The sequence below is a fragment of the Colossoma macropomum genome, unplaced genomic scaffold (assembly GCF_904425465.1).
Source record: "Colossoma macropomum unplaced genomic scaffold, Colossoma_macropomum, whole genome shotgun sequence".
NCBI classification, from domain to species: Eukaryota; Metazoa; Chordata; class Actinopteri; order Characiformes; family Serrasalmidae; genus Colossoma; species Colossoma macropomum.
Genome location: NW_023494789.1, coordinates 15,718,781 through 15,731,656, shown reverse-complemented (window position 1 = coordinate 15,731,656; position 12,876 = coordinate 15,718,781). Strand labels below are relative to the sequence as shown.

At 41.0% G+C, this 12,876-nt stretch overlaps 1 protein-coding gene across 2 annotated transcripts in view; it reads left to right on the top strand.

The window, feature by feature from the left end:
- Positions 1–10,933, top strand: part of wwc3 (WWC family member 3) — a 62,618-nt gene extending 51,685 nt beyond the window's left edge. Inside the window, exons 12-23 of one of the 2 annotated variants that reach the window (XM_036570264.1) lie at positions 1,014–1,134; positions 1,692–1,772; positions 2,296–2,382; positions 2,506–2,701; positions 3,417–3,608; positions 3,870–3,970; positions 4,128–4,275; positions 5,112–5,261; positions 5,357–5,449; positions 7,676–7,906; positions 9,686–9,813; positions 10,034–10,933. In XM_036570264.1, coding sequence (XP_036426157.1) covers positions 1,014–1,134; positions 1,692–1,772; positions 2,296–2,382; positions 2,506–2,701; positions 3,417–3,608; positions 3,870–3,970; positions 4,128–4,275; positions 5,112–5,261; positions 5,357–5,449; positions 7,676–7,906; positions 9,686–9,813; positions 10,034–10,100 — 1,595 coding nt within the window. In that variant the 3' untranslated portion in view covers positions 10,101–10,933. Of the gene's footprint in view, positions 1–1,013; positions 1,135–1,688; positions 1,773–2,295; positions 2,383–2,505; positions 2,702–3,416; positions 3,609–3,869; positions 3,971–4,127; positions 4,276–5,111; positions 5,262–5,356; positions 5,450–7,675; positions 7,907–9,685; positions 9,814–10,033 lie in introns of both variants that reach the window. The other variant, XM_036570263.1, reaches the window with a different exon arrangement.
- Positions 10,934–12,876: the final 1,943 nt, after the last annotated feature.

The following is a 12,876-nucleotide window of genomic DNA, read 5'->3' as shown; positions in this document are numbered from 1 at the left end:
CTGCAACTTACAAACGATAATGTTAAATATGTTAAAATAAAGAATATGTAAAAAAAGTGTCTTACAGGCTTCAAATGGCTGTAGATTTTTTTGTAGCCATTAGTAGTATTAAAAGCAGTGTGGAAAAATGAATGCGTGTGTCATGGTTAGCTCAGCGCTACACAACATTGGAAATCGCACAGAGGTGCTAGCAGCAGTAATTTCATAAGAAAAGGCTAATTAGAAGTCGAAGGTTTCAGAATTAAACACTGAGATACATTTGTGATTATGACAGGGAGCATGACTGCAGTATACAATGATGGGTGACTGAAAGCTCTTGTCCTCATTCAGTGGTCCATTTTTTTATGAACTGTATTTCTTGGTGAAATAATTATTTTTTGAGATTATGATTAATAATACATTAAATGAATATTTATTGAACATTGGTGTATTGCATTATATTTTATGTTGTTGTGTCATAAAAGCAGTAAGATGGTTTTTGGACACCACCCACCCTTGCTTATTGCTTTAGTAATCAATTATCTTAATATTCAGGAAAGTTTTCTGTTCAGTAAAATAAAAAGGCATTTAAAATTTTCAATTTGTTTTTAAAATTGTCTTTTTATTTCACTGTATTATATATTATAGACGTCTTACATATATACACAGTCACATTTGTGTATCATGCTAAATTAATCTAAATTAATCCTGGTAAAATTTGAGGTTTCGTGATGCACTGAATTGTTTCCTAAAGAACTGTAATCAAATCAAAATTACAATGTAAGCGATTTACGTCATAGTGAATTTAGGTTAATATTCTCTGTATCTCTCTCATGCTCTCTCTCTCTCTTTTGTGCTCTTTTTCTCTTGCTCTCTCGCACTCTCTCTCTCTTGCTCTTTCTTTTCTGCACTCACTTTCTGTCTCTCTCGCTCTCACACTCTCTTGCTCTTTCTGTCTCTCTCTTTGTGTGTCTCTCTCTCTCTCTCTCTCTCTCTCTCTCTCTCTCTCTCTCTCTTTCTCTTTCTCTTTCCAGGAGTGACCCTGCGCTCTAATGGTGTTAATCGAAGTGGTCGGAGAGCTCGCCGCGTGTCTGCTGGTGTGAGTGAGGATGTGTTGGCCACAGACAGCGGCGTGTTTGAGGCCTGGAGCAGGAGGTTAGAGCATCCAGCCAATCTTTACACACATATGCACTGCAGGGCAATTCATAAAGCACATATAGCACTATTTGATAGCCTTTAACTAAAATTAGAAAATACGTTATAATTAGTTTCTACATACATATGAGAAGTGCCTTTGTAGAGGAAGAATGAGGAGCACAGCACACAAATGTACTTCGCATTCTGTTTCTCCATGTTCCTGTGCTGTTTGGCCCAGAACACTAATTCTGAGAACACATTTATGGTTTCTCAGCAGAACTGGAGTACTCTGCCACTGCTGCAACCTTTCCCTTACTAGCCACAATCTGCTAACATGATTTAACTGGTTTAGCAACTCAAGCCTTGTTCATGCCTTGCATGACTTTCTCTGTTCCTCAGACTGAACAAAACCCAGATTATCTATAGCCTCTGTTTATTAGGATAGATAGAAATAATGGGTCTATTTAAACTCTTCTTTGTCTCATTATAGTGTGTTAAGAATAAAGCATGAGAACAGCAAGTCTTAGTCTGGTGTCTATACGCTGATACTCTTGCTAAATTGATCCTCACAGCAGGACAGAGGAGGTGGAAGAGGTGATGTTTACCCGAGACGCCATCAGCGCTCCCGAACCCCCTCAGGTCCAGCTCGGACTCCTGTAAGTCTGTTTGTCTGTCTCTCTGTCTCTCCCTTCTCGCTTACTTGCTCTTGCTCTCCCCCTCTTATTATTTCCATCTTTGTTTCCATCACTGTTTTTACTCAGTACTGTTTAGCCTGGCTATTCCAACTAAAGATGGCAAGCAATAGATTCAATACCAGGTACTGATACAGGCCTGATATCAGCAGAAAATGTAACATATTTATTCTGAAGTAGCACACACTCACATTATGTGATGTTAGCTGTGTGTTTCTTCCAGTGAAATAGAGTGTGAATAGATATTAGTGTTTGAGTAGTTTGGGCATGATAGCCTTCTTTTAGATCATCTTAAGTGAGATACTTCAATTAAAAACTTTTTATACAGGAAGTATCAAATCAGTACTGGCATATATGCTCAAGGTTTCAATATCTGTATCATGCAGAAAAAGTGCCGTAGTCCCGTCTCTAGTTTTCACTGAAATTTAGTGCCATTGGCTCTGTTGAGAATTTGTGTTGTTCTTGATCAGACTCTGCCTTTCTACAGGTATGATTCAACCTCCATGTCTCTACTGCTGCATGTGCTTCAGATGAGAAATCTGAGCAAGGCCACTGTGAGAGACGGCTACAAAGTGTAAGTCAGTTGCTGCTGCATGCATCTGTTATTTTTAATGATCATTTAAATGCCTAGTTGAAACAGCAGGCATTTGTTGAGGTTGTTTATTGCCCTGGCTGACTGTTTGTGTGTGTGTCTCAGCTTTGTGAAGGTAAACGTGCTGCCCATGGACTCCAGCCGGCCGTGCACATACTACTGTTGTAAGGCCCAGGAGCCGCGTTCAGCGCTCAGCTTTAATGAGGGCTTCCAGATCCCACTGCCTACAGGGGGCGCCAGTTCCCATGCCCTGCACCTGCAGCTCTGCACCCTGGGACCCCTTGGCCATGAAGAGCTGCTGGTGAGACCCAGTTTACACACACGGAGGCCTTTTACTGAACTCTAGGAATAACATGTAGGCCATGCTACCAGCTAGAAGTGATTTTAGAGATAATCTGAAGGAAGGCAGGTCCTCAAACTCCACTCCTGAAGTTCCACAGCAATGTACATTTTGTTTTCTGAGCTCCAACACACCTGTTTCAGCTCATTAGTTAAACCTAACGTTGAATACAGCATTACTGTGGTACTGCAGTCCTGGGGCCTTACGGGGTAGAACTGTGCAATACGTTGTTTGTTAACTGTCGTTGTATTATTAACCTTTGCAACACTAATATTGACAGAGACTACGATATGCAAATCGAGCCCTCTAACAGGACAGACATCAATAATTTTGACCAGTGTACACAGGCTAGTCTTTCACCACATCATGTCAGTGGTTCACTGGTGTAGTGTTTCCCACTCCTGTCCTCAGCGGCCCTCAGATGCCCCATTTTTTTCTCCAACCTAAATCACAACTCATGGGGATGAAGGAAAAATGTGGGCCATCTGGGGGGCCCTGAGGACCAGGTTGGGAGACAAACAGTGCTCTAGTACATTTATATAGTGTAAGCCGTATCATAAATAGTGAAAATCATTAGTAATCAAAGTATAATCACAATATGGTATTTTATCCATATTGTGCAGAGAGTTTGTTGATACTTGTTGATGACGTGTGTGTGTGTGTGTGTGTCTGTCAGGGCTCAGTTCAGGTGTCACTGGTGGACTGTGCGGGCAGCACAGAGATGCTGTTCCAGTGGCACCGTGTACAGCTGCTGCAACAGACCCCCAGCAGTGCGGAGAACCACCGGGCTGAACCCAGCAGCCTCTGCCAGCCCAGCCACAGTGTGGACGAGGAAGAGGAGGAAGACGAAGAGCATGGCACAACCCAGGTAAGCACACAGCTGACAGCTTAAATATGTCCTATTTGCTTTTTCATAGCTCCAGTATGCCGAAATTACTTTTGTTCTTGCCACTCTCACTTTCCTGCCTCTACCCATTTATCTCTCCCTCTTATCTCTCTCTCTCTCTCTCTCTCTCTCTCTCCCTCCCCCTCCCTCACCCTTGCTTTAACTGCATCTCTCTTCCTCTATCTTTTTTGGCCTTTTTCTGCCTTTCTGTCTTTTTGCATCTCTCTCTCTCGTACTCTGTAGGTGTCTGTTGGGGCTCAACTGGAGGAGGTAAAGAGAGGGCTGGATCTGAGTGAGGAGGAGCTGGAGAGGAAAGAGGAGCAGGGAGAGGCAGTGTCTGAGAGGTACACAAGCGCAAGCACATTTGTGTATGTTTAAATATTTGATATTCCACTTTCACTGCCTCTGTCTTGCATCTTATTTAGATACATAAACACTCATATAATCAAAGAAAAATCTGTAGCTTCACTCCTGTAATGTAGTGTGTTCACCTTGTTCCAGGAGCTGGCAGGCGGAGTCTGTGGACAGCGGCTGCAGTAACAGCACAGCGTTCGTCACTCCTTGTCCCGAAGGCTTGTGTGCTGAGGGAATCTGTATAGCCACCGGGGGGCACTGTGTCCCCCATTCTGACAGGTCCCTTGTTAAAAAGGTAACAGCCCTACATAATTATGTTTTTAACCCTTTTGAACTGGTCATCTCACTGACGAGACAGAATACCATGCTATGTTTAAAGTGTCCAAGTTTGTTGTTGTGGGTCGTTTACTTCCTGAGTGAACCCACAGCATAATTTTATAGAAACCATGCTTGTTTATTCGTTTTGTTCACAAATCAGTTTAAATCCACCATCTTTATTTATGATGTGATGTGTGGTCCACATTCTGCATTCGATTGGCTTTGGTTTGTGAACCACAGTCAGAGTATTCAGAGATTTGAAATTTGGGGTGGGTGTAAAAGAATTGAGCTTGTTTTTTGCTGTTCTGTGGGTTATTTCAGAAATATAGCATGTAGAAATTTTTATTCAATGACATTTTAGTAGCTGAGGTTACACTAAATCTGTGGATATGTACCATTTAATGGTTCTGTCCAAAAAAAAATGAATGTGCAAAACGCGGAAATATGCAAAGGTGGAGGTGTGTCAGTGTAGGGGTTAAAAAGTCTTTCAGCCAACATTCACTACTATCTTTTTCCACTGTATTAAGAGGGCGTATAATTAAAAAGAAGTGAAAGAGAAATGCAGTTAAAAATGGAGACCCGGAGAAGCTTCCTTTGGGGCTTTGCTGCTGGAGAAAGTGAATAAGTATTATATAACAGGTTGGGGCAGTTAGAAGGCACTTAAAGCTGATTATAGGGCCATTGTTCTTGTTAATGTTGCTTTGCCATGTTGTTTTTAAAAAATAGCTTCCCAACCTGGATTAATCAGGTCTTGATCCTGGTTAAAGTGTTGTCCACTTTTTAGAAACACACTCACACTTGAAATGCTCCCAGGTTGACAAGGCAACCAACACAGAGCTGATACGGATGCAGCCTAAGGAGCGGCCGGGGCGCTGGGGCCACGCCCCTCCATTCCTGCGCAGCAGCACGCTAGCCCGCTCGCACACGTTCTCACCAGGAGCCCGCAGCCAGTACGTCTGCAGAGTGAGTGCCGTTCCTTTCTTAATCAGGCACATACGCTAGAGCTGCCTATGCCGCTCTCTGAACTCATTTTCTCTCTCTCTCTCTCTCTCTCTCAGCTGTACCGCAGTGACAGTGACAGCTCCACTCTGCCAAAGAAGTCGCCATTCATTAGAAACACTCTGGAAAGAAGAACCCTGAGATACAAACAGGTGTGCAAAAGACACTGAAAGATATTCATTTGGCTCCCAATTACTACAAACCATCAGCACAGGTATTATTAGTGTATTTGCTGTTTGTGCATTGCAGTATGGAAGCAATTTCACAATTAATCGATACAAAGCACAAATGTGTTTATTGACAGTTTAGCGAAGAACATTTTTCCACAATATTCCCAGTTTTACATTGGTTTGCAGTGATTTACTCTAAATCTAATGTATTGCAGTTGTGTAAAAAAAAAAGTTTTTTTTCCTTTATTTCCCATCAAATTACTACAGAGAACAAAGATAAATATGACATTTTTTAGCATATTTGTATTTATTTGGTGAGACATTCGAAAATAGAACCTTTGCCCAGGCCACATTTTTGTTTTTTCCCAATATGTTAAATTCAGCCAATAAACAGTAACTGTATATTAAAACTTGCTGAAGTGTATTCTCTGTAGAGGTTGTATACTTATTTGAACTCCAGATTTCAGTGAAAACATGTAGTTAGACCAGGGGAGCCCAGACTTTTGCATATGCTTGTAAATCTGAAAAGCCTAAGTAGTCTGACAGTCACATACATTGACCAGTTTTTAATTATTTACAAACTCCTACTTTGATTCAGTTAATCTAGCCTCTTGGTAACCAGGTGGATATTATTAAGGCTGCAGTTAAACTCACCAGAAGACCTATTAGGAGCAAAACAATAAAGAAACTTTGGTAACAATAGCAACAAAAACCAGAATGTAAGCATTTTTAGTATCTCGGCTGTCTGAGCCAGCAAGGGAGAACTCTTTGAGTGGTGAGAATAATCAGGGAGAACTTTCATCTTCCTGTGCCAAAGTTTGCTCTCATCATTTTGTCACAGGTAAACAGTCAAGTGAAGGATAAGTTCTATAGTTTTGCCCTTGAACAGTTCAAGAACTGACAGTTGTTCATGATGAACAAATGACATTGACTGACTTTTTCAATCTAACTATTTATGCCTAGATCTCTTATAAAGCACAAGCTTTACAATGCATGCTGTGAACACCAGAACATTAGCAGGGCTCACAGAACTTAAACTAACCTCAAGACCCTGTTTACACATGGTCATTTCATGCATCTTGAGTTTCAGGATTATATATGGATGAGGCTAAGCCAAGTGTAAACGCACCCAAGACGCATTTAAAATGATCAATACAAATCCGATCGTTCAAACCACTTTAGAAGGTGGTCTGAGTCACATTTGATCCACGTTATAGCAGTATAAACACATCCATCTCTCCAAGACGCATTCGACAATTAAAACCCCTTCCAGTACAACTGAAACTGCTCCCCATGCAGTTTGTCAGTGGGCAGGTGATCAGTGTCTGCGAGGAGGATAATCATGGAGGATGCATGTGGTTGGGGACCAGACGAAACAAAATGCTTAATAGCAATATGGATAGACACGACTGTGCAAAACAAACTGCCAGAGAAGAGGCTGAACATATAAACAACTGGTGATTAGTTGCCGCCTATTTTAGCGGATTGGCATGTTCCGTTCCACACAGCAATCAGATTTCAGTCCGACTAATTTGACTACCATGGGTAAATTGATGTGGCTAAATTCTTATCAGTAAACAATCCACATAGTAGTCATTTGAAGTGGGCAGGTGTAAACGAGGTCCAAGTCAACGGTGTTTAACCCCAACAAACATAGATACATAGCTATTACTTACTTTTGCGACCACAGCAAAATTTAATGGTAGTTTATGGTACAAAAAAACAGAATATCACGGACCCTTCAACAGACTAAACAATGTTAATTACATGATTCCAGTGATTTCTATGCTTTTAGCTCCTGCAGCGTGTATGGTGATGAAGTATTTGCAAGGTAATCATAGACGTCTGGATATGTTTTGACGGGCAGTAACACATAATCGGGGCTCAAAGATAATTTATCGATTTGATACTGATTAACACCTCTGATCAAAGTGGTTTCTTTTTCTGGTATCTTGATTTGGAAGCCAGAGCCAGCGTTTATTGCTGACGAGAGTCAACATTTCCGCTTGACGCTTTATCTGGATTTTGCAAATACTATCTACAAAGCACAGCTTATTAAATATTTGTTTTAAATATTTACATTTATAATGTGGAATGCTATAATAAAAATAAAAATATTATCACACTAACATACGGCACATTTTGTCTATCATTACACCCCTAATGTGTGAATTCTCAATGCTTTTTTTCTCTGTGATTCACATGCAGCAGCCTCACCGTTCCTCCCTGGCCGAGCAGCCCACACGTACCTCTCTAGATCTGGAGCTGGACCTCCAGGCGTGCCGGACACGGCAGAGGCAGCTGAGTGAGGAGCTGACGGCGCTGCGGGAATTGAAGCTGCGGCTGGAGGAGCCGACCCCCCGTGGCCCCACAGAGCTGCCCCACTGGGTCCTGCGAGACGAGCGCTTACGCACCCTCCTGCGTGAGGCCCAGAGACAGGTATTGACTCAGAGTTCCACCTGCCCATGAGCGCAGATATATGTAGTCCATCCGTCCTACTATGGCTGCTGATAGAATATTGATTTTTGATTAGTTATTATTTCCACTCAGTTGCTTTTTAGTAACCTGGTCAAACACTATATGACTTGTAAAAACTTTTTTACTCAAAACCCCAAATCTCAACATTTTCACATGACACAAAGCTGGAACTGGACTTGGAACTAGGCTTGTTTGTGCTTTTATGCTTACATAAACCTTTTAGCTAAAATGCATGGAAACTGTTCATGGATGTGGTTGGGAAGACATGTTGCTGTTCTGCAGCAAGAGCTTGGACGTAAGTGTTTTGCTTTGAACTGGCAGCTGTCTTGAAATATATTGAGTACATACACATCTCTTAAGGCTCATTTATACCTCTGAAAAGATGCACATACACATCTGCGTAGAGTCAGTAGAATGTTATGCAGAGAAGGCTTAGCTTACAGAGGCCACAATGTGCTCACCTGCAAAAAGCGTAGCTACACATCGTGCGAGTCAACAGGGCTATACATTAAGCGTAAGCTAGTTTTTGGGTAAATTCTTAACATTATGATTGCTTTTCCTCTGAAACAACAATTAGACTGTCTTGATAAAAGTGTCTGCAATATCCTATAAATTAGTTCAATTCACGTTTTTCCCCTCTTGAGCACCTGCCCCCTCAAAATATCTGTGTATGTGCCTGCTGAACCCTAACCCCAAGTAGCACAAAATCAGATGGAATAGTTTGAGGATCGGCTGGTCAAAGAGGTGCAGTATTACAATAACATTTCTGACCTGTTTTCAAAATACAGGGTGTTCAAAAAGAATCATCTGATTTCAAAGCGCCATATTTTTACAACCGTGAGGCGCCTAGGAACCAATCACATACCAACTGAAAGAGGAGGTCATAGAGTTTCTGACTGTCACCGTAAGATGGCTCCCTTCAGTCTGCAAGGAGATGGCAACCCCTGAGCAGAAAGCGCTTTGCGTTCTCCACTTCAATAAGAGTGAATCTGTCATAACTGTGCAACGTGATGTTCAGCTCAGAGCGTTCGTTGTTGGTTCCACAACACTGGATGATCTCTGAAATCGCACGGAAAGAGCCACGAGTACAGTGACACCCGACATGCTGAATGGAGTATAGGATGAATGATCGCATTGATGTTGTCCATGCAGCTGGAGGAGGTCATACTGAGCACTTGTAAAATTACATAATAAACTTCATGCTCACTTAAACCATTTATAATTTGTTCTGTAATGATTTACAAGTGAAATAAATCATTTTGAATTCGGATGAATCTTTTTGAATCACCCTGTATTACAGAAACCTGAAGTGAGTGGTAATTCTTACAGAGAGAGAGAGGAAAAAATGTGAAAATTTCCTTTTCGTTCGCATAACACGTGCACATGTTCACAGATATGGAGACTCAGATGTGTAAATCAGTCTTTAGTATTTTTTTAAACATAGTTTTTTGTCACTGGCTATTAACTGTGTCACTCAGTCACTGACCATTTCACATTACAGGACTTGTAAATAAATGCTTTTGACCCATAAAAGTCAACATTGATTTGAAAATGTTGGGAGGTCTGCGGTCACTCTGATCAACTTGTTTCCCTTCACGCTTATAGATCTTTTGCCCCAGCAGTCACTTCTAATTGAATTCCTGATCTGGAAATGTGCTTCCGATTTTAAAACTTGTTGAAAGGGACAAATCAGGGGTAAAACCGAGCCTCTTATTCTCTCCCTGCCGCCCTCTCTCTAAGGCGAAGCAGACCAGACAGGAGCAGAGGCAGGAGGAAGCTGCTGAGAGAAGGTTGAGGAAGGCCTCTAAAGAAGTGCTGCAGATGAGAGGCCAGAGCCACAAAGAGCCGCTCCCCGTGCAGACCTTCAGGTGAGCACCAGTGCTACAGCTCTCAGTAAATCATCCTAACGTTTATCTGTCAGGACAGGATATTTCTGTATTACTGGGATACTGAGATTAGCATGTCTTCTAAAAGTTCTTGGTAACCTACATATGATTTGTTCTATCGTGTTCTGTGGATAGTGAAATCCTGTACATTGAGTTATTTAGTGTCTCAGAGAGAGTAACCATTGAGCCGTTTCTGTGACAGAGAGAAGATGGCTTTCTTCACCAGACCAAGGTTCAACATCCCCCCTCTGCCAGCCGACGACGTGTGACTCCCCTCCTGGACGCCATACTATCAGATATGAAGTATTTGTATTTTTTGTATCCAAGCCCATGAAGTAATTAGAACAACCATGCAGTTATTACAGCACAAAGAATAAAATGAAAGTTATAAATATGCAAGTTTCAACAGAAAGCTGCGGAAAGCTGTACAAAACAGTGTGTGTGTGTGTGTGTGCGCGTGTGACCGAGCGCGTGTGTACGTGTGTGTGTGTTTGTGTGTGTGGTTTTACTAATGCACACATGTACACCAATATTTTGTGTAATTATTGACATCTTGGCTGATTTTCCCCAAATGTTGAAAAGGGGAAAACGGTTGTTTTATAAGAGAACAAATTATCTTTTTACTCCTGTACAATGTACTTCTGAAATTTCATTGTTTGTGCTTACGTAAGGCTGGAAGACGGGAACAAAGTCAGTTTAGACAAATTCACTGTACTGTAACTTATTTTATAGTACTTTTCCTTGAAGGAAATAAAAATGCTTCCTGCTTGTTGATGTATTTTATAAAGCTTAAAACAAATAGCACTTACTGTAAGTGTTTGACGTACAGTAGAATGGACCTTTCAGCTGATTTTGTTTCTGTTACCTGATTCTTTAATGTTATTTACTTAAAATGTCACTTTCGATCCACTTTTATTACAGTTGTCATTGTCATTTGTGCTATTGTTATATTAAAATTATTAATATTAATTATTACTTGTACTTTTCAATATATAGATGACTATATGAAACACTGTTTTCAGATTTTTTTTATGGCGTCTGTAGGAACATCTGCAGTGTTACCTCTTTTGTAAAGATAAAACCATTAAACTGTAAAAGTGCAGCTTTTTGTGATCATTTGAAGTAAAGTATGTGCTTCACTGTTATGGACGTGTATTATCAATATGACTGAAAGAGTTGTAATAATAGTTTACAATGTGCATCTTTGTTGTTGTTATTGCTGTCTTTGGACAGGAGAGGGCGCTGTTATGACTCTAGATACCTGATTTCTCTGCTTTCATCAGTGCCAGAAAGGGTCAGTGGATGGCATCTCTTTTCTTACAAAGATAAATTAGTGACAATGACCATAAAACCTGCTGCTTTGAGTCAAAGCGACTGATGTTTTTTAGTCCTCAGCCGTGAACACAATTATACTCTGAGCCATACAGCCTAATGAAACTGATGGAGTCCAGTAAAAGTCACTAGAAAGAGCAAATACTGACATTCTTCAACATACTGTTATTCCTACCTTTAGGAATAATGAGGAAAGCTTCTGCTTTCTAGACATAACTGTGTGGTCATTTACACTGCATTCAAGTAAGCTGATTGTGTTTGGGTTTAAAGTGCACTGATGGTGCTATTCCGTGTCTAATACCAAAACAGGAAAACCGGAACTGTCTGGGTTTAAAAAAACAGGCAGGAAAATTGCTGTTGTAATCGTTAATAATCTTAAAAGTTGCTGAAGCATAAGGACATAAAACTCCCTCATTAGAGAACTTTCCATGGTGAAGTTTGGCAGCTTATCAAGAAAAACCACACATTAAATGTAATTATCAAATTGCATGGGGTGTTTTCCCCTGAGAGGGCAGGACTCTAAACTGTGACCCGTTTGAACGTCAGATATCTGCACTCGCAGTTTCCATGATCCCTACGGCACCGAGTTACTGGCATAAAACAGGACCACCAGCACTACTGTAATTGTAAAGCCACCCTTTATGGCCTGTCCCACTGGGATGAGAAAATAAGACACATTTGTGCAGGCCTGTGTTGTAAGTGGCTGGTAGGTATACAGTGGCTTCTTTTCAGAAAATGCACTCATATTTGTTTTAAAGCTGACCGGATGGATGCAGAGTGGATGCCTGCAGTCAGCCTGTCTCTCTCCTTCTCTCCAGTGAGTGATGTTCTGCTTCACACACTGCGCTGATGCACTGAGAGATTAAGAGCAAAGTCAGCACAAGCTGATCTATGGAGCTATTGATCTCCTGCTGTCTCCTTACCCCCCACACCCCCCTCCATACCTCTCTCTCCCTCTCTCTCTCTCTCTTTCTCTCTCTCTCTCTCTCTCTCTCTCTCTCTCCTTTAGAGAACATTTTAGAGAAGAGAAACAGGTCCACTCCTGCCTCAAATCCACAGGTGTTTCTGTCCATCCTTCTACTGTGAGAAGACAATTCAGTGTTATGGGTCTGAAAGGATGTGTAGCTGCCAAGAAGCTGTTACTGAGAAAAGACATTAGACAAAGAAAAAAAAATCCAATCAAATAGAGACTCTGCTGGAGTTCTCAGAATAATGGACTGACCACCCCAGAGTCCAGATCTCAACATTGCTGAATGTGTAAATGTTTACTTGGTTTTTGAGAAGCAGAAAATGCTAAACCAACTTCTAAGACTGAACTTTGGAGATGTGGAAAACTATCCCTGCAGATTTCTTAAAAGAACTGAAAGTAAGGCCCCTGGAAGGAATGGAAGCTGTGAACACACTAAATACTGAAAAATTTGATATGAAGTTCCTAAGACATCTGGGTCATTTTATTTTAAATAGATCCCTTAAATAGAAGCCTTTTTTTATTTTATTTTTGTAAATTTGAGCACAGCAGCTGCCCTTTATATTGTGTGAAAATTTCTTGATGAATGAACCAATAGAAATGCTCCAAAATTGCTTAGAATAAAATGTATTTATCTTAACTTACATTAAAAGCAATAAACATCTCTCTCCCTCTCTCACTGACTCTCACTTTCTCTTTGTTCCTTTTTCTCTCTCACACATTTATTCACTGCTGCACATCTGCCT